The 26,925-nt window shown below is 40.7% G+C and overlaps 1 protein-coding gene across 1 annotated transcript; it reads right to left on the bottom strand.

The window, feature by feature from the left end:
* Window positions 1-6,420: 6,420 nt before the first annotated feature.
* LOC101685825 (proline-rich protein 23B-like) lies at window positions 6,421-7,243 on the bottom strand. Its single transcript, XM_004762514.3, is given in 2 exon segments — window positions 6,421-7,078; window positions 7,080-7,243. Coding segments are annotated over 2 exon segments (747 nt in total). The 5' UTR covers window positions 7,169-7,243.
* Window positions 7,244-26,925: the final 19,682 nt, after the last annotated feature.

Genomic DNA, 26,925 nt, shown 5'->3' with positions numbered 1-26,925 from the left:
GATCTCACTGATATGAGGAATTTGAGAAACAAGACAAAGGATCATAGGGGAAGGGAGGGAAAAATGAAACAAGATGAAACCAGAGAGGGAGACAAACCACAAGAGACTCAACCTCAGGAAACAAACTGAGAGTTGCTGGAGGAGAGGGGGGTGGGAGGGATGGGGTGGTTGGATTATGGACATAGGGAAGGGTATGTGCTATGGTGAGTGCTGTGAATTGTGTAAGATGGATGAATCACAGACCTGTAACCCTGAAACAAATAATAGATTATATGTTAATTAAAAAAAGATCTTATCTGTTTTGCTGTAGCATGCCTTGTGCTGCTCATGCTCCATGATGTAGTTCTGAAATTCATTTTATTTTATTTTTTTCTTTTTCTGAAATCCATTTTAGTGGCCTCTTCCTATGATAACTCCTGGTATAAGCTGTAATGGAGATTTGCATGTAGGAATTGGGAGGAACAAAGAAAATATGACTGAGGAGATGGAGAAGTTGAACTGGGATACCATTGCAACAAAAGCCTCAACCAATCCATGGAGAGCTCTAGAATTGGGATAGACCTGCAGAGTTGTCTTGAACCAAGGGAACTGGGCTTGTGCATCTCTTAACTGGACAATCATTGGAGTGGACTTTTTGTTGGGGTTGAAGGTTGAAGTTGACTTTCCATGGAGGTTTCCTTGGAGGCTGAAGGTAATTCTTGGACAGCAACTCAGCTGAGTTATCTGTTAATACTCTCAGTTGCAGTCCTGATGGAGTGGGGACAGAGATAGTCCACTCCAGCATCACTACAGCATTGAAATTGGAAACTGGGCTATGTGTTATTGTTTGAGGATGAGAAATATAATTTTTTAGTGGCAAGTTATCTGAGCTCCATATGTTTGGCTCTGAGTTCTGGATCTTAGGGAGCCATTATGATATACACACAAAATTCCAATATAGAGCAGAAAATGAATTGCCACTCAAAATGTGTCCCCAGGAAAAACTGAGAGCTTTTCCTCTATGATCCGGAACAAGACAGGGATATACACTCTCACCATTGTTATTTAACAGATACTGGAAGTCCTAGCTGCAGCAATCAGAGAACAAAAAGAAATAGAAGGCATCCAAACCAGCAAGGAAGAAGTCAAACTTTCACTAGTTGCAGATGGCATTATACTCTATGTAGAAAATCCAAAGGACTCCACCAAAAAATTGCTAGAACTGACACACAAATTCAGCAAAATCTCAGGATAAAAAATCAACCTGCAGAAATTTTTTGCATTTCTATACACTGTCAGTGAAGATGCAGAGAGAGAAATCAACAAATTGATCCCATTTACACTTGCACCCAAAACCATAAGACACCTGGGAATAAATGTAACCAAAGAGGTAAAAGATTTTTATGCTGAAAACTATAGAAGACTTATGAAAGAAATTGAAGAGGACACAAAGAGATGGAAAAACACTTCATGCTCATGGATTGGAAGAGCAAATATTGTTAAAATGTCTATACTACCCAGAGTAATCTACACATTTAATGCAATCCCTACCAAAATACCACCAGCATTTTTTAAAGAGTTAGAACAAACAACTCTAAAATTTTTATGGAATTACAAAAGACCTCAAATAGCCAAAGCGATCTTGAAAAAGAACAACAAAGCTGGAGGTATCGCAATTCTGAACTTCAAGCTCTATTACAACGCCTTGGTCATTAAGACAAGTATGGTACTGGCACAAAAACAGACACATAAGTAAATGGAACAAAATAGAAAACCCAGAAATGGACCCACAACTATCTGGTCAACTAATCTTCAACAAAGCAGGAAAGAATATTCAATGGAAAAAGACAGTCTCTTCAACAAATGGTGTTGGGAAAATTGGACATTCATATGCAGAAGAATGAAACCGGGCCATTTTCTTACATCATACACAAAAATAAACCCAAAATGTATGAAAGACCTAAATGTGAGACAGGAATACATCAAAATCCTTGAGGAGAACAAAGGCATTAACCTTTTTGGTCTCGGCCATAGCAACTTCTTACTAATGTCTCTGGAGATGAGGGAAACAAAAGCAAAAAATGAAGTATTGGGACTTTACCAAGATAAAAATCTTCTTTATGGTGAAGGAAATCATCAACAAAACTAAAAGGCAGCCAACAGAATGGGAGAAGATATTTGCAAATGACATATCTGATAAAGGGTTAGTATCCAAAAATCTATAAAGACCTTATCAAACTCAACACCCCCCAAAAACAAATAATCCAGTTAAGAAGTGGGCAGAAGACATTTTTCCAAAGAAGATATCCAAATGGCTAATGGGCATGAAAAGATGCTCAGCATCCCTCATCATCAGGTAAATACAAATCAAAACCACAATAAGATACCACCTCACACCAGTCAGAATGGCTAAAATTAACAAGTCATGAAATGACTGATGTTGGTGAGGATGCAGAGAAAGGGGAGCCCTCCTTCACTGTTGGTGGGAATGCAAGCTGGTGCAGCTACTCTGGAAGACAGTATGGATGTTCCTCAAAAAGTTGAAAATAGAGCTACCCTATGACCTTGCAATTGCACTACAAGGTATTTATCCAAAGGATACAAAAATACAGATTTGAGTGGATACATACACCCCAATGTTTATAGCAGCATTTTCAACAATAACTAAATTATGGAAAAAGCCCAGAAGTCCATTGACTGATGAATGGATAAAGATGTCAGGGATATAAAAGGAATATAAAGGAATATTACCCAGCCATCAAGAAGAATGAAATCCTGCCATCTGCAACAATGTGGATAGAGCTAGAGTGTATTATGCTGACTGAAACAAGTCAGTCAGAGAAAGATAAATACCATATAATTTCACTCATATGTGGAATTTAGGAAGCAAAGCTGATGAACATAGGGGAAAGGAAAAAAAAAGCTGCCAAATAATTGGAGGTTTTATGCTTGAGGAAATGGAATTATTGGGCTAATTGATACATAATTTAAAATGAGAATGCCTAAATTCTTCTAGAGATAAAGGATGAGATATCCATTAAATAAGAAAAGTTTCTATGACACTGATTAAAAGTTGTGAAATAAGGGCAGGTAGATATTTTAAAAAACAAGCAATTAGAAGTCTTGAAAAGGAAAAATGCAGTATTTGAAATATACACTGTCTTATAAAGAACCTAAACAGAATGTTGAAAACAGAAAAGGACAGAATCAGTGAATTATATGAGAGAAGGTGGGTTATCATAAAGGCCACAAAAACAGAATATAGATATTAGATGTGAGGGTAAGAGCATTGATTAAGCAGCATCACCATTTATCCATTCGAAGTTCCAGATATTAGAGAGGGATTCAATGGTCTGAGAGATACTGACTCATCCTTTTCTGAGATTTTTTTTTTAAAGTTAGTTCTGCAGATTAAAAAAGCTCATTGAGTTGCAGCAAGCAAAATTTCACCCACTAAACACATCACATTGACACTGTAGTGTATCAAGGTCAAGAAAAATAGTAAATTGTAAACAGAACCCCTGCAAAGGAATGGCAGTACAAATGACAGAAATCTTCTCAACTTTGACAATAAGTGACAAGGCAAATAATAGAGCCATATCTTTTTTTTTTTTTTAAGATTTTATTTATTTGTTAGAGAGAGAGAGAGAGTGCAAGTACAAGCAGGGGTAGTGGCAGGCAGCGGAAGTAGTAGGCTCCCTGCTGAGCAAGAGCCCAATGTGGGGCTTGGTCCCAGGACCGCAGGATCATGACCTGAGCTGAAGGCAGAGGCTTAACTGACTGAGCCACCTACGCGCCCCTAGAGCAATATCTTTAAGGTAGTGAGAAAGTATAGGCATTATTTTATTTATTTATTTTTATTAATTTTTAAAATTTATTTTCAGCGTAACAGTATTCATTGTTTTTGCACCACACCCAGTGCTCCATGCAATCCATGCCCTCTCCAATACCCACCACCTGGTTCCCCCAACCTCCCCCCCCGCCCCTTCATTTTATTTTATTATTTTTTTAAAGTAGGCTTCATGCCCAGTGTGGAGCCCATCGGGGCATGGAGCTCAACATGGGGCTTAAACTCACAACTCTGAGATCAAGACCCAGGATAAGATCAAGAGTTGGTCGCCCAACTGGCTGAGCCACCTAGGTGTCTCTAATTATTTTAGAATTCCATCTCTCACTAGAATATTATAGAAGTTTGAGGGTGTAACTAGAATATTTGCAGACATGCAAAACTAAGCTTTACACACTAAGCTGAAAGAATTTTAAAGAGCATACTTGGTAAGGAGAAAAACGAGGATGGAATGAAGGAGTAGAATGCGAGAATGGAAAGTGAAGCAAAAACACTGGCAAAGCATGCTGGCAAATCTAAATAATAATTATTAATGTTCAACAGAAAAAATGAGCATCTTGTTGACATTAGCTTTATCATGAATAATTTATTTCATTATGAGGCAAATATGAGGCAAATCTGATAAAATATATTTTAAAATTAGAAATTGTGTATATATGGTTGTTTGTAAAAACAAAACAAAGCTAAAAAGGAAAAAAGAACCCAAGGTAGAACTAGAATTGTATCAAATAATGTGGAATAGCAGAAAGGTAAAGATATTCCATTTTTAGGAGGTGCACATCACCACATTAATAGATTAAAAAAGGAAGTATGAAAGTCATCTATACATACAGAAAAGTTTGCATTAAAATTTAACATTAAAAACCCTTAAAGTGACCTAGCAGTTACTCTCTTTTCCTTTCTACTTTCTCAAGTCCACAGGAGGACATCCAATTTTTAAGATCCCTGAAGCCCCAAGCCTGGTCCCATTTGCTCTGCTGGGAGGTTTCTGTATGTACCCAGTGACCCAAAGTTTCCATGCAGCTATATTATGTATACACACACACAATGAACTGCCAACATTTACAATAAATTGAGAAAGTCTTTGTAGTCGGTTCAAATAGACAAAACAGAAGTCCAAGATTTTTTCATGATTAGAAAGACTCAAAACTAGCCTCTTCAACAGGATAAGGGTTATCTACCAACCGTGAGCACGCGCGCGCACGCACACACGCACACATCATGCTTTATGGGAGAATTTAGAAGCACTTGCATTAATACAAGGTACAAGATAGGGATGCCCTGTTTATAGAACGGAAGTGGGTAGGAGGAGGGGTGACTGGTGATGGGTATTAAGGAGATCACCTGTTCGGGTGAGCACTGGGTGTTATACACAACTAATCAATCATTGAACACTGTAACAAAAAATTATGATGTACTATATGTTGGCTAGTTAAACAATAAAAAATAAAAAATAAATTAAAAAATAAAAAATAAAATGTAAGAGGCTAGTAAAAACAAGACATTATTCTCATTATTTTGGTCCTATTATTCTCTTTATTAGTTAAGCAAGATAATCTACAGATAAGGCATTAAATAAATTAAATCATATTTCTGGATACCAGAACAACATAACGAATCATTTCTATATGCCAGTAACAATGTACAAAATATATTCAGGATCTTAGAACTATCAAAACACAGAGTCTTTAGAATTAGAAACTGTTCCAACTCTGGAGAATTTTATTAAAAATCTATTGGAAGAAAATCATGCAAAAGAGTTGATTCTTTTGGAAAAAATCCCCCCAACCCAGCAATATTAGTTAGACCATTTGGTAACCTTCTCATTAAGAAAAGGAGGGCACACGATCATCGCTCCTCATTCTGTGTTTTGTATCCAACAAACATTTGTCCAGTATACCTATTTGTTAGATTCTCCAAAAACACCTACAGCTATCAAAAAGTCAAAATGACAAGGTTGTCATAAACTAGCAGGGACATTAGGGGCAAAACCCATTAAGAAAAAAAAATTTTTTTTAAAGATTTTATTTATTTATTCGACAGAATGAGAGCGATCACAAGTAGGCTGAGAGGCAGAGGGCGAGAGGGGAAGCAGGGTCCGCGCTGAGCAGAGAGTCGGATGCGGGACTAGATCCCAAGACCCTGAGATCATGACCTGAGCGGAAGGCAGAGCCTTAACCCACTGAGCCATCCAGGCGCAACCCGCCCCCGCCCCAATTTTTTTTAGGAATGTCTAATTTTGGAGGAAGAGGTGCAATGGTAGGGTGCTGGGGAGAGGATGGGTTTTAGAAAGAAGTGCGAAACTGAGGAGAATGGAGCTACTTAGGCGTAACCTTAAGAGAAAACAACCTAAGCAGCGTTTCGCATTTCTGGAAGCACACTGTATTTCCAGCACCATTTCGTTGCCGAGGTGATTTCCCTTCAGATGTTTCGGTTCGCCATTGATCCAAAATTTTGCAATGCAGCTTGCATCAAAAGAGCATCTGTCCGTTATTCATGCTTGGTGATTCTTGCGGGTTGTGCAGTGTACACACGGCGGCTCCTGGAAGCCTCTCCCAAGGGCCCGCTGGGTGTCAAGGGATTGTGGGAGCAGTTCATTCCTGGAATAGGCGCCTCCGGGCCTTGGGAGAGGGACCCGGAAGGCGCTGGGGGCGCGCGTGGGGGCCTGGGCTCGGAGAGGGAGGTAGAGGTTGGAGTGGCGAGTTGGGGAATGGCTCCAGAAGGTGGGCGTCCAGGTTGAAGTAGCGGAGAGGAGAGCGTCTCCTTGGACTAGGGGTGGGGGCCCAAGGCCAGGCACCGGGTGTGGGGCCCTGCGGGTGGGGGCTGGCCACCCTTGCAGCGCAGGGGCGGAGCCCAGGTACGGAGCCCGCTGCAGGGTCCATCCGAGGCGGCAGGAACTCGGGGTCGGCGTCTTCCTCGTAGGCCTCTGCTTGGGCGGCCATCTCTGGGGCAGAAACGCAGAAGAGGCCCCGCTCGACGGCGACGTCGTGCTCGGGCGCGCTCGGGAACGCGCCCCGTTCCAGGCTGGCAGGCGAGTGGCCCTGCCCTCCGGAGCGCAGGAGAGCCTCGGGGACCAGCACGAGGGTGAGCTCTCCGACGGTCACTTGCAGGGCCGACGTCGGCTCGGGCTCCAGCACCAGGTCTACGTCGTCCAGGAGCAGCTGCAGGGCACAGCCGGTGGCCAGGACCACCACGGAGGTGAGTGTGTCCGCGGCCTGGGGCCCCTCCAGGTCCGCGGGGCTCCTGGGTTCTGCGGCGGCGCTTGGCAGGGCGGGGTCCTCCTGGCGGTGGTCCCCAGCAGGGCTCGGGGTAGGCGCCGGGGCTGCGAGGCCAGCTGCCCATCACCCGGACAGCGCTGCGGGCGGCGCTCTCGGGGCCTGGCGGCGGTGTGAGGGACCCGGTCCTGCACGCCGTGACAGGTCTCGACGACGACAGGTGAGGCGGCGGGAGCGGCGGAGCGCGGTACCGGGCGACGCAGAGAGAGAGAGAGTGCCTGGAGTTCTGGGGGCGCCTCCTGGGGCCGGAGTCCTGGGGTTCTGGTGGCGCAGCACGGGCGCAGGGCTCAGCCTGGGGCCTTCGAATCCCAGGTTCCTCACACGGACAGATCTGCGCGGGTATTTCAAGGGACGCCGGCGGAACCGAAGTCGCAAAATGTCACGCTAGGCTCCGCCCCTTCCGAGGCTCCGCCCCTTCCGAGGCTCCGCCCCGTAGAGAGCGCGGTATCGGTGCGGCTCTAGAGCTGAGGCTGTGGTTAAGGAAATACTTCTGTGGGCTTCTAGGAGGCAGAACAATGGTGCCACTTTAGGGCTTGGCTGCCGGTGTGATCTCGGCCTTCCTTGAATTGACCTCAGATGAGGACGACCTTAATCGGAAAAGTGCGTTTCGATTCCCACCAGTGGAAAACTGCCTAGACAGGGAGCTGTAAGGCCTCTCTCCTCGAAGCCCCGCCCCGGAAATGACCTGAGTTTTTTCTTTGGGTTGAAGAGCAGGAAGAGTTTTTGGACCATATCCTAAGCCCTTGCGGAAGTTGTAAACCACTGTCATCACCTTTCAGGGGCGGTGAAGGGGAAATGAGATTGGAATTGAGTGCGTTAATCTCTGGCCCTGCAAGATCACCTTATTACCGTACTGTGTACATATCCGTTTCGTATTGTAGTAATTATTATACTACTATCATCAGCAGTAAGCGTTTATTTAGTTTGACCTAAAATCCAACCACAAAGTATATCTATTTTAGCCCAAGTGACAGATGATGAAAACGTCATGCAGAGAGTTAATCGGTTTGCTCAGAAGCCCGGAACAAGCAGAACTGGGTTCAACACGACAAGGCCCACCTACAAAGATGGTGTCTGCGCCTTAATCTGAGTGTCAGTTTGAAGGTGCTTTTGCCGTCGTGTGTTGTGGCTGCAAAAGGAAGGTGTGGCTCAGCCCATTACCTGGTATTATTAGTAAGAAACACCCAACACTGGTTTTGGAATAAGAATGAATACTCCTAATATGGTCACAGAGGACACAAAACATTTCCTTCCACCCCTGTGCCTTAACCACGTGATTGCTCACTTTATATGTTTTATAAAATACGTTTTATACGTTTTATAAAATAGTATTTTTATATTTTCATTTTTAGGGCTGCATAACATCCCTTTGTACGGAATTACATTTAAACCAGACTTCTCTCTTTTTTCTATTTTACTTTTTAAAAAAATACTAACATATAGTGTATTATTAGTCCCAGGGGTACAGGTCTGTGAATCGTCAGGCTTATACACTTCCTGGCACTCACCATAGCACATACCCTCCACAGTGTCCATAAACCAACCATCCTCTCCCTAACCCCTTTATGCCAGCAACCCTCAGTTTGTTTTGTGAGATTAAGGAGAACACAGGCAGCAACCTATTCGACCTCAGCCGCAGCAACATCTTCCTAGGAACATCGCCAAAGGCAAGGGAAGCAAAGCAAAAATGAACTATTGGGATTTCATCAAGATCAAAAGCTTTTGCACAGCAAAGGAAACAGTTAACAAAATCAAAAGACAACTGACAGAATGGGAGAAGGTATTTGCAAACGACATATCAGATAAAGGACTAGTGTCCAAAATCTATAAAGAACTTAGCAAACTCAACACCCAAAGAACAAATAATCGAATCAAGAAATGGGCAGAGGATGTGAACAGACATTTCTGCAAAGAAGACATCCAGATGGCCAACAGACACATGAAAAAGTGCTCCACATCACTCGGCATCAGGGAAATACAAATCAAAACCACAATGAGATATCACCTCACACCAGTCAGAAAGGCTAAAATTAACAAGTCAGGAAATGACAGATGCTGGCAAGGATGCGGAGAAAGGGGAACCCTCCTACACTGTTGGTGGGAATGCAAGCTGGTGCAACCACTCTGGAAAACAGCATGGAGGTTCCTCAAAATGTTGAAAATAGAGCTACCCTATGACCCAGCAATTGCACTACTGGGTATTTACCCTAAAGATACAAACGTAGTGATCCAAAGGGGCACATGCACCCGAATGTTTATAGCAGCAATGTCCACAATAGCCAAACTATGGAAAGAACCTAGATGTCCATCAACAGATGAATGGATCAAGAGGATGTGGTATATATACACAATGGAATACTATGCAGCCATCAAAAGAAATGAAATCTTGCCATTTGCGATGACATGGCTGGAACTAGAGCATATCATGCTTAGCGAAGTAAGTCAAGCGGAGAAAGAGAACTATCATATGATCTCCCTGATATGAGGAAGTGGTGATGCAACATGGGGGCTTAAGTGGGTAGGAGAAGAATCAATGAAACAAGATGGGATTGAGAGAGAGACAAACCATAAGTGACTCTTAATCTCACAAAACAAACAGGGTTGCTGGGGGGAGGGGGGTTGGGAGAAGGGGGGTGGGGTTATGGACATTGGGGAGGTATGTGCTTTGGTGAGTGCTGTGCAGTGTTTAAACCTGGTGATTCACAGACCTGTACCCCTGGGGATAAAAATATATGTTTTTATAAAAAATATAAAAATTATTTTTAAAAAAAAGAGTCTCTTATAGTTTGCAAACCAGACCTCTCTTAGTGGACATAGTGGTTTGTGACTTATCAGCATTGTCATTCCGTTGCAAATTTGTGAAAAAGGTGGATGCTAACAACAACAACAACAACAACAACAACAAAACGCTTTCCCCAAAAGCATCCCCAAAAGATGTTTCCCCCAGCCTAGAATCACTGAATCAGAATTCCTGGAGCGTGGGGCCTCAGAATTCTCTGTAAGCACCTACAGAAAATTTTTAGACTGAAGTTTAAGATCGCTGACTTTGTTTTCATTAGTGATTGAGAGGTTTGGGAGGTTCAGGTAGCAGGTTGGTTATGCCTTCAGTCAGGGCCCTGATTGCTGGTGATCAAGTTATGAAGAAAACTCAACCTTCCTGGCTACATTCAGCGTTTTTCCTGGTGCAACTGGCTGGCGTCTGCTCTTATGGCTGGGTTTCCTGTGTTTCCGGCTGGGCTTGTGTGGGGTGGGGGGATTCCTGTGAGTTGGTGTGACCAAGGGCGAGCACTGTCTGCTTCGTCTGGAGAGTTCTGCTGTAGGGGCTATGCGATGAGGGGGGTGGGGGAGAAGGGGAGAGGGAGGGCTACCTGGAGACTGCAGTCCCCGAAGTGTGAACGTGGAAGCCCTTGCAAACCTACTCAGAGGGTCACAGATGATAGGAGCAACAGCTTTGCTGCTGGTGTTCAGGCAGAAGATAGTGATAGTGGTGCAGAGGTGAGGGGGTTGGGATGGGGAAGGAGCTTGCAGGAACCACTGCTTTGGCCCTTGAAATTTCCAGGCTCGTGGAATAATGGGAGTTTCACTTAGGAGACTGAAAGTGGACATGCCCTGGTGTAACGTACAGATGGATGAGTCTAAAGCTAGCCAGGACACAGGGAGGGCTTTAGAACTGCTGACCTACTCAGTGGGGCTCTGAGCAAGGTGGTACCACTTGGTGTCTGCTGCTTACTTAACTTAAGCAGTTCCACTCTGGAGCTTATCATTGTCCTGTGAATCCTCACTGCGAACTCCCCTTCCAAGGGAATATTGTCCTGCCCTGAAAGAGAAGCAGTTAGCAGGGTCCTGAAATAGATGCACCCGATTTCCTCTTCTGGTCATCCACTTTATACTTTGGTCATTTCACCTTCTCCGAGCCTCAGTTTCCTTACATGTAAAAGGGAGAGTGCCATCCACTGTGCGGGCTGGTTGTGAGTTAATGTATGTCAAAAGTTGTTGGAACATAGCAAGTCCTCAGTAAATAGTAGCTGTTTACTGTTTATTATGTTTATAATCTGTCTCTCCCACTTGACAATATCAGCGCTATTCGCCAGCATCTTGAATATCACTTGGCATGTAGCAGCATTGAATGAATGGTAAAAAATACTGTTATCGACATCATCATGATCATCATCCTAAAAGGGAGACTGACCTGTTAGAAAGTACTCTTCCAGGTATTTTTGTGACATATTTATATGGTTCAGGAATGGCTTGCTGGGCACCGGGTCAGGTAATCTTTCATCCTGCCGGTCTTGAGTTTCCTGCAAGAGTTCCCAGGGACCATCAGGGCCACTCATTGGGTTTCCTTGGTGTCAATCAATCTTACGTAACCAATCATCACGAAAGGCTTGAACCACTGTTTAGGGCGGAATTAGCAACTGTAGCTTCAGGTTCTGGCCAGCATACAGGTTGGCAGTAGACGCGTCATTTTGCATTTTTTTTTAAAAGATTTTATTTATTTGACAGACAGAGATCACAAGCAGGCAGAGAGGCAGGCAGAGAGAGGAAGGGAAGCAGGCTCCCTGCTGAGCAGAGAGCCCGATGTGGGGCTCGATTCCAGGACCCTGATATCATGACTTGAGCCGAAGGCAGAGTCTTAACCCACTGAGCCACCCAGGCGCCCCAGACACGTCATTTTGAAAAAAAAAAAAAGTGGAGGTACTTTGGGTACTGGAAGTTAGGTACAAGGTGGACATCAATGAGTGGGACTCAAGAGTTTCCTCAGCATTAGGCATCAGAGCACTCTGACCCCTTCATTGCTTGATTAGAGACTGTGAGGCCCAGGCCCTGTGCTCCTGGTCCTGACACTATCTTGGCATCGGTGTTGTTAGGTCATCTCCGAGAATGTATAATTGGCTTTAAACAAATTTTATTTACATAAATAGTAATACCTGAATACATTAAAAAAAATTGAACGGTATAGGTCTCCCTTCCACTCTCCATCAACCCCCAATTCAGGATTGAGGTAGTAAGATACTTTCTTTGTATTTCTTTGTTTCCTTCCTGGAATGGCAAACTATTGTGGATATTTTTCTGTTAGAGCCTATTGCTACTTGATATTATTATCTGCAAAGTACACGATCTCTTCTGTCTTTTATGAAGAGATCTTTTCAACATGCAATACTTGTGTCTGTATCTTGTTCGGAAATTTTTGATAAATACAAGAAAAAGCAACTTCAAATATCTTTTGTACAGCAACTTCTTTGTCTTTGCCAGAAGAAGAATGATTATAGTGGCCCATTTACTTTCTGCTTATCTCATGGTAATTCTGGTATATCTTTATTTCTTGAACACATCACTGAGGAGTGAATGACATTATACAGTTACTGAAGATATTACAATGATTAGATATGATCATGGCCTATGTTATCATAAAATCATTAATACTTTACTATTTAAAGAATGCCCAAATTGACAGTAAAGTAGTTATTTGGGTATTTGGTCTTTTTTAAAGGCTGAGGCTAAATTGCAGGTTTTTTTTATTTTTAAATTTTTTAAATAAACATATAATGTATTTTTAGCCCCAGGGGTACAGGTCTGTGAATTGCCAGGTTTACACATTTCACAGCACTCACCAAAGCACAAACCCTCCCCACAGTTATTTTTTTTAACCAAATGCTCAGGTTTTTCTAAGTGAACATCAATGATTTGTCTCTGTGTGTGTGTATAATTTTAAAATTAATTAGTTATTTAATTTTAAGATTTATTTATTTATTTGAGAGAGAGAGAGAGAGAGAGCATGCCTGCTCCCAAATAAGGGGAATGGTGGAGGGAAAGAATCTCCAGCAGACTCCACTGCTGAGCCTGCTGGGCAGGGGGGCTCCATGTCAAGACCCATGAAATCACGGCCTGAGCTGAAGTCATCAGTCCCCTGCTCCATTGACTGAGCTCCCCAGGTGCCTCTTATTTATTTTATTTTTTAAAAAATTTAGGGTACAAATGGCTTTTATTGTTTGCAAAGGGAAGAGGAAGGGGTGGGGGACGCGGCAGCTATGGCTCCAGGGACAGCTACAGAGACTGACTCCATTACTGTCCTTCCAGGGTTTTTGTATATTAATTTTGGATTCAGATTTTTTATGACATTGTCTTTTTTTTTCCAGTTACTTTCTGAGTTTATGATCATATGGTCAGCAAATGGTCTTCTTTTCTTTTCTTTGCAGTTTTATACATCGGATATCTTTCTCTTTTCTCGTTTTGTTGGCTAGTAATACCAGTACAATGTTAAATACTAGTGGGAAGGTGGCATCTTTTTCTTGTTCTAGACTTGGGTGTGAATGCTCCTGGTATTTGCCTGTTAAGGATAATACTGGCTGTTGCTTAGAAATGAATGTTATGTTGAAGAAGTATCAATATATTTCTGTTTTGTTAATTTTTTAGTGCTTTGTTTTGAAATATTTCCAAATTTATAGAAACTTTGCAAAAATAATAAAATAATATCATTTAATCCATCATCAACTTTTTACATTTTGCCACATTTGCTCTATATTTTCTATCTCTCAGAAAGACCACAGGAGATACAAATATATATATATATTCCTTGAATCATTTGAGAGTATGTTGAATTAATTAGGCCTCTTTACCCCATAATATTTCAGTGTATATTTCCTAAAAAAAATTCTTTTTTTTCCATTTTATTTTATGTTATTTCCTTTCAGTGTTCCAGAATTCATTGTTTATGTACCACACCCAGTGCTCCATGCAATATGTGCCCTCCTTAATCCCCACCACCAGGCTCACCCAACCCCCCACCTCCCTCCCCTCCAAAACCCTCACTTTGTTTCTCAGAGTCCACAGGCTCTCATGGTTTGTCTCCCCCTCCAATTTCCCCCAACTCACCCTAACAAGAATATTCTTATGTATCTTTACTACAGTCATCAAATTAAGAAAAATTTATCATTGATGCCAAAGTTTAACAGTCCATTTTCCAATTTTGTCCATTGTACCAATAATGTTTTTTATAATATACTTCTATTTATCTATTTCTATATCTATATTTTAAAAATTTATTTTATTTATTTATGTATTTATCTGTTTTGCCTATAAGATGGAGGTCAGGATCATGTATTGCTTTCAGGTGTCATGTCTCAGGGGGTGAGTTGGGAGGAGGGGCAAAGGAAGAGGGAGAGAGAGAATCTTAAGCAGACTCCATGCACAGCATGGAGCAAACCTGGTGCTCCATCCCAGGACTCTGAGGTCATGACTTGAGTAGAAATCAAGAGTTGGACACTTAATGCCCAAGCCAACCAGGTGCCCTACTTTTTATTTTGATGTAGTCCCAATAGTTTACTTTTGCTTTTGTTTCCCTTGCCTCAGGAGATCTCCTTAGAGAAACATTGCTGTGGTTCTTATAATAATAATTCTTGTCTTAAAGTCCACTTTTCCTCAGTGTTAATATAGTTACTCTAGCTCTCCTCTGGTTATTGTTTGTATGATATATCTCCTACCATTTCAACTCATTTGTTTATTTGAATCTGAAATGTGTTTCTTTAAGACAACAAATAGTTGGATTTTTTTTAATACAGTGCAACAATTTCTGTCATTTGATTGGGATGTTTAGACTATTTATGTTTATGGTAATTATTGATATGGTTGAATTTACACCTGCCACTTTGATATTTATTATCTAATTGCTTCTGTCTTTTTTGTTCCTCTGGTATTCCTTGACTTCTTTTGCATTAAGTAAATAATTATTGGTGTGTCTCATTTTAAAATTCTCTGTTGATTTTTTAGCCATATTATTTTGAGCTGTTTGGTTGGGATATAGGAATCACCATATGTATCTTAACTTATTACAGTATGCTTAAGAGTAATACTAACTTAATTTCAATACTACATAAAAATGTTGCTCTAATATAACACTATTCCATCCTTTTAATTCAATACTTTTATCTACATTATATTAATAACATTATGAATCTAGTAATATAATGTTATAATTATTGCATTTTACAGCCATTTCTTTTAAGGAAGTTAAGGGAAGAAATGAGAGAATATATAGCATTTCTTAATAATGGATATTATTTTTTAGAGCAGTTGTAGTTTCACAGCAAAATTGAGGAGAAAGTAGGAGCAGTTCACATATACCCTCTCCCCCCAAATATTATCATCCCATACCAGTATTACCTTTGTTATAATTAATGAATCTACAATGACACATAATTATTACCCAAATTCCATAGTGTACATTAGGGTTCACACTTGGCATTTTACATTTTTGTGGGTTTTGACAAATGTATAATGGCATGTATCTCTGATTATGGTATTGCACTGCTTATTCATTCTGCCTTTCTCCTCTCTAACCCCTGGCAATATCTATTTGATCTCCCTACTGTCTCCATAATTTTGCCTTTTCTGGAATGTTATATATTTGAAATCATAGTTTGCAGCCTATTCAGATTGGCTTCTTTCACTTAGTAGTATGCATTTAAGGTCATTTTACAGCTTGATAACTCCTTTGTTTTTAGTATTGAATAATATTCCATTGTCTTGGGGCACCTGGGTGGCTCAGTCATTGAGCATCTGCTTTTGATTCAGGTCATGGTTCCAGGGTCCTGGGATCAAACCCTGCATTGGGCTCCCTGCTTGGTGGAGGCCTGCTTCTCCCTCTCCCACTCGCCCTGCTTGTATTCCCTCTCTTGCTGTGTGTCTCTCTGTCATATAAATATATAAAAAATCTAAAAAAAATTCCATTATCTTCTGTGTTGTAGTGTGTTTATCCATTCACCTACTGATGGACATCTTTTTTTTTTTTAAGATTTTACTTATTTATTTGACAAAGATCACAAGCAGGCAGAGAAGCAGGCAGAGAGAGAGAGAGGGAAGCAGGCTCCCCGCTGAGCAGAAAGCCCGATGCGGGGCTTGATCCCAGGACCCTGAGATCGTGACACAAGCTGAAGGCAGAGGCTTTAACCCTCTGAGACACCCAAACATCCCCTGAGGGATATCTTGATTGCTTCCAAATATCAGCAATTTTAAGTAAATCTGCTATAAATGTCTGCATGCAGGATTTAAAAAATTTTTTTAATTTTTCATTTTTAACAGTAAAAATTATTATTTTTGTTAACATATAATGTATTATTTGCCCTGGGGGCACAGGTCTGTGAATTGTTAGGCTTACACACCCCAACTCTGCCTCTCAAATTATACTGAACGAAATAAGTTAATCAGAGAAAGACAATTATCATATGATCTCCCTGATATGAGGAATTTGAGAGGAGTTGACCTATTTTTATTGATTTTGAGGGAGGTTCTTTGTGCCTCCTGGATTTTAATGCCCATTTCCTTCACTAAATTAGGGAATTTCTCCACTATAATTTGCTTCAATACACCTTCTGCTCCTCTCTTTCTTCTTCTTCTGGGACCCCAATTATTCCAATATTATTTCATCTTATGGTATCGCTTATCTGTCAAATTCTCCCCTTGTGATTCAATATTTGTTTATCTCTCTTTTATCGGCTTCTTTATTTGTCTCCTTCCCAATACCATCTTGTTTCACTTTTTCCTTCCCTACCCCTAACCCCCCACTCAAATTCTCAAATTCCTCATATCAGGGAGATCATATGATAATTGTCTTTTTCTGATTGACTTATTTTGCTCAGCATAATACCCTCTAGTTCCATCCACATTGTTGCAAATGGCAAGATTTCATTTCTTTTGATGGCTGCATAGTATTCCACTGTATATATACACCACCTCTTTTTTAAAAATTTTTTTTATAAACATATAATGTGTTTTTTATCCCCAAGGGTACAGGTCTGTGAATTGCCAGGTTTACACACTTCACAGCACTCACCATAGCACATACCCTCCCCAATGTCCATAACCCCACCCCCATCTCCTGACCCCCACCAGCAACCCTCAGTTTGTTTTGTGAGATTAAGAGTCACTTATGATTTGTCTCCCTCCCAATCCCATCTTGTTTCATTTATTCTTCTCCTACCCCCCTAACCCCCCACGTTGCATCTCCACTTCCTCATATCAGGGAGATCATATGATAGTTGTCTTTCTCCGATTATTTCACTAAGCATGATACCCTCTAGTTCTATCCATGTTGTCGCAAATGGCAAGATTTCATTTCTTTTGATGGCTGCATAGTATTCAATTGTATATATATACCACATCTTCTTTATCCATTCACCTGTTGTTGGACATATAGGTTCTTTCCATAGTTTGGCTATTGTAGACATTGCTGCTATAAACATTCGGGTGCATGTGCCCCTTCAGATCACTACGTTTGTATCTTTAGGGTAAATACCCAGTAGTGCAATTGCTGGGTCATAGGATAGTTCTATTTTCAACATTTTGAGGAACCTCCATGCTGTTTTCCAGAGTGGTTGCACCAGCTGGCATTCCCACCAACAGTTTAGGAGGGTTCCCCTTTCTCTGCATCCTTGCCAGTATCTGTCATTTCCTGACTTGTTAATTTTAGCCTTTCTGACTGGTGTGAGGTGGTATCTCATTGTGGTTTTGATTTGTATTTGCCTGACGCTGAGTGATGTTGGCCATCTGGATGTCTTCTTTGCAGAAATGCCTGTTCATGTCTTCTGCTCATTTTTTGATTGGATTATTTGTTCTTTGCTCCACCTCTTAATAAAAAAAGATTTTATTTATTTATTTGACAGACAGAGATCACAGGTAAGTGGAGAGGCAGGCAGAGAGAGAAGAGGAAGCAGGCTCCCCACTGAGTAGAGAGCCCAATGCGGGCCTCGATCACAGGACCCTGGGATCATGACCTGAGCGAGGGCAGAGGCTTTAACCCACTGAGCCACCCAGGTGCCCCAACCTCTTCTTTATCCATTCATCTGTTGATGGACATATAGCTTCTTTCCATAGTTTGGCTATTGTGGACATTGCTGCTATAACATTTGGGTGCATGGCCCCTTAGGATCACTACATTTGTATCTTTAGGGGAAACACCCAGTAGTGCAATTTCTGGATTGTAGGGTAGCTCTATTTTCAACTTTTTGAGGAACCTCCATGCTGTTTTCCAGAGTGGCTGCACCAGCTTGCATTCCCACCAACAGTGTAGGAGGGTTCCCTTTTCTCTGCATCCTCTCTGACATCTGTCATTTCCTGGCTTGTTAATTTTAGTCATTCTGACTGGTGTGAGGTGGTATCTCATTGTGGTTTTGATTTGTATTTCCTTGATGCTGAATGATGTGGAGCATTTTTTCATATGTCTGTAGGCCATCTGGATGTCTTCTTTGTGTAAATGTCTGTTCATGTGCTCTGCCCATTTCTTGATTTGGTTATTTGTTCTTTGGGTGTTCAGTTTGATAAGTTCTTTATAGATTTTGGATACTAGCCCTTTATCTAATATGTCATTTGTGAATATCTTCTTCCATTCTGTCACTTGTCTTTTGGTTTTGCAGAAGTTTTGATCCTGATGAAGTCCCAATAGTTCATTTTTTCCCTTGCTTCCCTTGCCTTTGACAATGTTTCTAGGAAGAAGTTGCTGTGGCTGAGGTCAAAGAGGTTGCTGCCTGTGTTCTCCTCCAGGATTTTGATGGATTTCTGTCTCACACTGAAGTTTTTCATCCGTTTTGAGTCTATTTTTTGTGTTTGGTGTAAGGAAATTGTCCAACTTCATTTTTCTGCATGTGGCTGTCCCAATTTTCCCAACACCATTTGTTGAAGAGACTGTCTTTTTTCCATTGGACATTATTTCCTGCTTTGTTCAAGATTAGTTGACCATAGAGTTGAGGGTCCATTTCTGGGCTCTCTATTGTGTTTCATGATCTATGTGTCTGTTTTGTGCTAGTACCATACTGTCTTGATGATGACAGCTTTGTAATAGAGCTTGAAGTCTGGAATTGTGATGCCACCAATTTTGGCTTTCTTTTTCAACATTCCTCTGGCTATTCGGAGTCTTTTCTGGTTCCATACAAATTTTAGGATTATTTGTTCCATTTCTTTGAAAAAAAGTTGGTGTATTTTGATAGGGATTGCACTAAATGTATAGATTGCTCTGGGTAGCATAGAAATTTTCACAATATTTTTTCTTCTAATCCATGAGCATGGATATTTTTCCATTTCTTTGTGTCTTCCTCAATTTCTTCCATGAGTACTTTATAGTTTTCTGAGTACAGATTCTTTGCCTCGTTGGTTAGGTTTATTCCTAAGGTATCTTATGGTTTTGGGTGCAGTTGTAAATGGGGTCAACTCCTTAATTTCTCTTTCTTCTGTCTTGCTATTGGTGTATAGAAATGCAAACTGATTTCTCTGCATTGATTTTATATCCTGATGCTTTACTGAATTCCTGTATGAGTTCTAGCAGTTTTGGAGTGGCGTCTTTTGGGTTTTCCACATAAAGTATCATATCATCTGCAAAGAGTGAGAGTTTGACTTCTTCTTTGCTGATTTGGATGCCTTTTATTTCTTTTTGTTGTCTGATTGCTGAGGCTAGGACTTCTTGTTCTATGTTGAATAGCCGTGGTGATAGTGGACAGCCCTGCTGTGCTTCTGACCTTAGGGTCAGTTTTTCCCCATTGAGGATGATATTCACTGTGGGTTTCTCATAGATGGCTTTGATGATATTGATGAATGTACCCTCTATCCCTACACTGTGAAGAGTTTTGATCAAGAAAGGATTCTGTACTTTGTCAAATGCTTTTCCAGCATCTATTGAGAGTATCGTATGGTTCTTGTTCTTTCTTTTATTAATGTATGTATCACATTGATTTCTGGATGTTGAACCAAGCTTGCATCCCTGGAATAAATCCCACTTGGTTGTGGTGAATAATCTTTTTAATGTACAGTTGGATCCTATTGGCTAGTATTTTGGTGAGAATTTTTGCATCTCTGTTCATCAAGGATATTGGTCTGTAATTCTCCTTTACGTTGGGGGTGTTTGTCTGGTTATGCTGGCCTCATCAAATGAGTTTGGAAGTTTTCCTTCCATTTCTATATTTTGGAACAGTTTTAGGAGAATAGGTAACGTTTTAAATGTTTGGTTGAATTACCCTAGGAAGCCATCTGGCCCTGGACTCTTGTTTATTGGGAGATTTTTGATGACTGCTTCAATCTTCTTTCTGGTTATGGGTCTGTTCAGGTTTTCTATTTCTTCCTGGTTCAGTTTTGGTAGTTTATATGTCTAGGAATGTATCTACTTCTTCCACATTGTCAAATTTGCTGGCGTATAGTTGCTCATAATATGTTCTTATAATTGTTTATATTTCTTTGGTATTGGTTGTGATCTCTCCTCTTTCATTCATGATTTTATTAATGTGGGTCCTTTCTCTTTTCTTTTTGATAAGTCTGGCCAGGGGTTTATCAATCTTATTAATTCTTTCAAAGAATGAGCTCCTTGTTTTGTTGATCTGTTCTATTGTTTTTGTTTGTTTGTTTTTGTTTCTATTTCATTGATTTCTGCTCTGATCTTTATGATTTATCTTCTCCTGCTGGGTTTAGCCTCTTTTTGCTGTTCTTTAACACTTTAGGTGTAGGGTTAGGTTGTATACCTGAGACCTTTCTTCTTTCTTGAGAATGGCTTGTATTGTTATATACTTTCCTCTCAGGACTGCCTTTGCTGTGTCTCACAGATTTTGAACCATTGTGCTTTCTTTCTTTCTTTCTTTTTTTTTTTTTAAGAATTTATTTATTTATTTGACAGAGAGAGATCACAAGTAGGCAGAGAGGCAGGCAGAGAGAGAGAGAAAGGGAAGCAGGCTCCCTGCTGAGCAGAGAGCCCTATGCAGGCCTCGATCCCAGGACCCTGGGATCATGACCTGAGCCGAAGGCAGGGGCTTAACCCACTGAGCCACCCAGGCGCCCTGAACCATTGTGTTTTCATTATCATTTGTTTCCATGAATTTTTTCAATTCTTCTTTAATTTCCTGACCTATTCATTCTTTTTTTTTTAAAGATTTTATTTATTTATTTGACAGAGAGAGATCACAAGTAGACAGAGAGGCAGACAGAGAGAGAGAAAGGGAAGCAGGCTCCCTGCTGAGCAGAGAGCCCTATGCGGGCCTCGATCCCAGGACCCTGAGATCATGACCTGAGCCGAAGGCAGCGGCTTACCCCACTGAGCCACCCAGGTGCCCCTATTCATTCTTTAGTATGATGCTCTTTAGCCTCCATTATTTGAGTTCTTTCCAACTCTCCTCTTATTATTGAGTTCTGGCTTCAGAGCATTGTGGTCTGAAAATATGTAAGGAATGATGCCAATCTTTTGGTAACAGTTGAGACCTGATTTGTGACCCAGGATGTGATCTTTTCCTGAGACTGTTCCATGTCCAGTAGAGAAGAATGTGTATTCTGTTGCTTTGGGATGGAATGTTCTGAATATATCTGTGGTGTCCCATCTGATTCAGTGTGTCATTTAAAGCCTTTATTTCCTTGTTGATCTTTTGCTTGGATGATCTGTCCATTTCAGTGAGAGGGTGTTAAAGTTCCCTACTATTATTGTATTATTGCCAGTGTGTTTCTTTGATTTTGTTATGAAATGGTTTATATAGTTGTCTGCTCCCATGTTAGGGGCATAGATATTTAAAATTGTTAGATCTTCTCATTGGACAGACACTTTGAGTATGATATCGTGTCCTTCCTCATCTCTTATTATAGTCTTTGGCTTAAAATCTAATTCATCTAATATAACGATTGCCACCCCAGCTTTCTTTTGATGTCCATTAGCATTGTAAATTGTTTTCTACCCCCTCACTTTAAATCTGGTGGTGTCTTTTGGTCTAAAATGAGATTCTTGTAGACAGCGTATTGATGTTTTTTTTTTAATCCATTCTGATACCCTGTGTCTTTTGATTGGGGCATTTAGCTTATTTACATTCAGGGTAACTATTGAAAGATATGAATTTAGTGCCATTGTATTGCCTGTAAGGTGACTGTTACTGTATATTGTCTCTGTACCTATCTGGTCTACTACTTTTAGGCTCTCTCTTTGCTTAAAGGACCCTTTCTATATTTCCTGTAGGGCTCATTTTGTGTTTGCAAATTCTTTTACTTTTTGTTTGTCCTGGAAGCTTTTTATCTCTCCTTCTATTTTCAATGATAGCCTAGCTGGATATAGTATTCTTGGATGCATGTTTTTCTCATTTAGTGCTCTGAATTTATCATGCCAGTTCATCCTGGCCTGCCAGGTCTCTGTGGGTAAGTCTGCTGCCAATCTAATACTTCTTCTATTGTATGTTACAGACTTCTTGTCCTGAATGCTTTTAGGATTTTCTCTTTGTCACTAAGACTAGTAAGATTTACTATTAGATGACGGGGTGTGGACCTATTTTTATTGATTTTGGCAGGGGTTCTCTGTGCCTCCTGGAGTTTGATGCTTGTTCCCTCTGCCATATTAGGGAAATTCTCTACTATAATTTGCTCCAATATGCCTTCTGCCCCCCTCTCTCTTTTTTCTTCTTCTGGAATCCCAATTATTCTATGTTGTTTTGTCTGAGGTATAACTTACCTGTCAAATTCTCCTTTTGTGGTCCAGTAGTTGTCTCTCTTTTGCTTAGCTTCTTTATTCTCCATCATTTGGTCTTCTATATCACTAATTCTCTCTTCTGCCTCATTTATCCTAGCAGTAAGAGCCTCCATTTTTTATTGCACTTCATTAATAGCTTTTTTGCTTTCATCTTGGTTAGATTTTAGTTCTTTTATTTCCCCAGAAAGGGATTTTATTTATCCAGAAAGGGTTTCTCTAATATCTTCCTTGCCTTTTTTGAGCCCAGCTAGCCTAACCTTGAGAATTGTTGTTCTGAACTCTAGTTCTGACACATTACCAATGTCCATATTGATTAGGCCCGTAGCCATCAGTAATGTCTCTTCTTTTTTTTGTGGTGAGTTTTTCCGCCTTGTGATTTTATCCAGATAAGAATATAGGAAGAAGGACGCCTGGGTGGCTTAGTGGGTTAAGCCGCTGCCTTTGGCTCAGGTCATGTTCTCAGGGTCCTGGGATTGAGTCCTGCATCGGGCTCTCTGCTCAGCAGGGGCCTGATTCCCTCTCTCTCTCTCTGCCTGCCTCTCCATCTACTTGTGATTTCTCTCTGTCAAATAAATAAATAAAATCTTAAAAAAAAAAGAATATAGGAAGAAGAGAACACAATACTAAAAGGGTGGCAAGTATCCCAGAAAAATGTACACTAATCAAATCAGAAGAGATCCAAAACCTGGGGGAGAAGAAAGGCAGAATAAAGAAATAAAACTTAAAATCTATCTATCTATCTATCTTAGACTGATGAATAGAACAGAGCCACCCACTTGAATTTGGGTGTATTTTGGTCTCTCAAAGGAAACTACCACCTAAAATTTATTTTTTAATTTTTTAATTTTTAAAAATTGTTTTTATTTTCAGCATATCAGTATTCAGTGTTTTTGCAACACACCCAGTGCTCCATGCAATCCGTGCCCTCTCTTAATACCCACCACCTGGTTCCCCCAACCTCCCACCCCCCGCCCCTTTAAAGAAAGAAAAACTTATATATATATAGAAAAATAAGTGTAAACATGATGAAAGGATGGAATATGAATGTAAAGATGAAATTTAAAAATTCTAGAAAGGAATTGATCATGAAGTTGAAGATCAATTCCCTTTTTTAAGAATGGTCAAATAATCCTCAACAAAGCAGGAAAAAATATTACAGTGGAAAAAAGACAGTCTCTTTAATAAATGGTGCTGGGAAAATGGGCACAGCTATGTGTAGAAGAATGAAATGCAACCATTCCCTTACATCATACACAAAGTTAAACTTGAAATGTATAAAGGACCTCAGGGTGAGGCAGGAATCCATCAGAATCCTAGAGGAGAACATAGGCAGTAACCTCTTTGACATTGCCCACAGCAACTTCTTTCAACATATGTCTTCAAAGGCAAAGGAAACAAAAGTGAAAATGAACTTTTGGGACTTCATCAAGATCAAAAGCTTTTGCACAGCAAAGGAAACTGTCAACAAAACAAAGAAGCAACCCATAGAATGGGAGAAGATATTCACAAATGACAGTACAGACAAAGGGCTGATATCCAGGATCTATAAAAAACTTCTCGAACTCCACACATCCAAAACAGATAATCATGTCAAAAAATGGGCAGAAGGCATGAACAAACACTTCTCCAATGAAGACATACAAATGGCTATCAGACACATGAAAAAATGTTCATCATCACTAGCCATCAGGGAGATTCAAATCAAAACCACATTGACTTACCACCTTACACCAGTTAGAATGGTCAAAATTAACAAGACAGTAAACAACATGTGGTGGAGAGGATGTGGAGAAAGGGGAAAGCTTTACACTATTGGTGTGAATGCAAGTTGGTGCAGCCACTTTGGAACACAGTGTGGAGATTCCTTAAGAAATGAAAGATAGAGCTTCCTTATGACCCTGCAATTGCAGTATTGGGTATTTATTCCAAGATACATATGTAATGAAATAAGGGCCATCTGTACCCCAATGTTCATAGCAGCAATGTCCACAGTTGCCAAACTGTGGAAAGAACCAAGATGACCTTCAATGGATGAAAGAATGAAGAAGATATGGTCCATATATACTATGGAATATTATGTCTCCATCAGAAAGGATGAATACCCAACTTTTGTATTAGCATGGACAGGACTGGAGGAGATTATGCTGAGTGAAATAAGTCAAACAGAGAGAGTCAATTATCATACAGTTTCACTTATTTGTGAAGCATAAGGAATAACATGGAGGGCATGGGGAGATGGAGAGGAGAAGTGAGTTGAGGGAAATTGGTAGGGGAAATGAACCATGAGAGACTGTGGATTCTTAGAAATAAGCTGAGGGTTTGGGTGAGGGGTGGGATGTTGGGTGAGCCTGGTGGTGAGTATTATGGAGGGCACCTTTTGCATGGAGCACTGGTTGTGGTGCATAAGGAATGAATTCTGGAACACTGAAAAGAAAAAAAATAAAAATTAAAAAAAAGGAATTGATATGATAAGTTGGTTGGAAAAGGCAAAAAAAAAAAAAAAAAAAAAAAAGAAGAAAAAAAAAGAATATGTCCAGGCTGGAGAGTAGAACAAAGTCATGGGTTAGATTAGGGTATATTTTGATCTATTAGAAGAAATTTTATCCCAAAATTAAAAAAAAACTCTATATGTATACAAAAAATAAGGTTCAATACAATGAAGGGATAAAATATGATTATAACAATGAAGGCTTAAAAAATATATATATCTTAAGAAAGGCATTGTTAACATAAACTAGTTAAAGAACACTAAAAGAGGAAAGAGGAAAAGTTAAAAAAAATAGTGTAAGAAAAGAATTTTTAAAAATTTAACTTTGCAAGACTAAAGGATCATGGGGAAAAAGCCATGAATTCTAGGTGTTACTCTCCCCTAGCTCTGGAGTTCTGCTGTTCTCCTTGATTGGTGAGCTTGGTCTTGGCTGGATGTTCTTGCTGATCTTCTGTGGGAGGGGACTGTTGAAGTGATTCTCAAATGTCTTTGAGGCAGAATTGCACTGCCCTTGCCAGGGACTGGGCTAAGGAATCTGTTTGGGTTCCCTCTTGGGACCTTTTGTTCCCTGAACGCTTTCCCTAGAGCTTTGGAGAATGGGAATGAAAATGGAAGCCTCCCAATCTCTGGCCTGTAGGAGCCGAGAGCTCGGGGCCCCAATCCTCAGTGCACCCTCAGAGATAAGCAATCACTCTTGTCTCCCTGGTCTCTGGCTGCACTCCAAGATCACCCAGCCTGTGACCGAGCATTTCTGTGTCTGGCACTTGGCCCTGTTTGGAGTCTCCACACCCAGCATATTCCTGCTGTTCTGCTCCTCCTGGAAAAAGAAGGTGAGTCTCCCCGGATCTGCCGGATCTGCCACTCAATGAGCAGTGGCCCAGCTGTGCCTTGGATCATGGCTTAAGGTAACCGTGAGCTGAGAGCTCACTTTATGGCTCTGTCTCTCTAGTCAGCTTCCCTACTCCATTACTGGCATCTGTGGCACACTCAGACCCCCCACCCCCCATCTTTCTGTGACCCCGTGGGACCTGAGACCACAGTGTCCCCACGAGGGCTCCACCCCTGCTTAGCCTCTGGAGTGATGTCCCTCAGTGGAGCAGACTTCTAAAAGTTCCGATTTTGTGCTCCACTGCTCTGCTGCTTGCTGGGAGCTGGCCCCTCCCCCACAGTCTATCTTCCCATCTTTTGGGATTCACTTCTCCACACATCCTACCTTTCAGAAAGTGATCAATTTTCTGTTTCTAAAATTGCTGTTCTTCTTCTCTTCTATCTCCTGTTGAGTTTGTAGGTGTTTGGAATGGTTTGATACCTACCTAGCTGAACTCCTGGTTTCTGATGCCATTTCCATCTGCTACTCCTATGCCAGCTTGTCTCTGCCCTCTTTTTGTAATATCTTTGCTTGGTTTTGGTATTATGTTAATGAAGGCTTCATAAAATGAGTTAGGAAGTATTCCTTTGGCTTCTCTCTTCCAGAAGAAATTATAGAGAATTGGTACAATTTCTTCCTTAAATTTTTGGTAGGACCCACTGGTAAACCCATCTGGGCCTAGTGCTGTCATTTGGGGAAGGTAATCATAGATTTGATTTCTTTTATAGATGCAGGCCTATTCAGATAGTCTATTTCTTTTTTGGGGGGTTGGCAGATTGTGAGTTTTGGCTGACTGTGTCTTTTGAGGGATTTGTTTAATCTTGGTCATCAAATTTGTGGGCATAGAGTTGCTGATAATCCTTCTTTATTATTCTTTTAATATCCATGAGCTCTGTAATGATTGTCCCTTCTTTAATTTCTGGTATTAGTAATATGTATCTTGTTTCTTTCTTTTTTTTTTCTTAGCTTTGCTAACAAGGTTTATCTATTTTATTACTT

This window comes from Mustela putorius, unplaced genomic scaffold (genome assembly GCF_011764305.1).
Source record: "Mustela putorius furo isolate JIRA1106 unplaced genomic scaffold, ASM1176430v1.1 tig00003834_pilon_pilon_pilon, whole genome shotgun sequence".
In the NCBI taxonomy this organism is placed as follows: Eukaryota; Metazoa; Chordata; class Mammalia; order Carnivora; family Mustelidae; genus Mustela; species Mustela putorius.
Note: the sequence above shows the minus strand (reverse complement) of the source record. Positions and strands in the feature narration are given on the sequence as shown.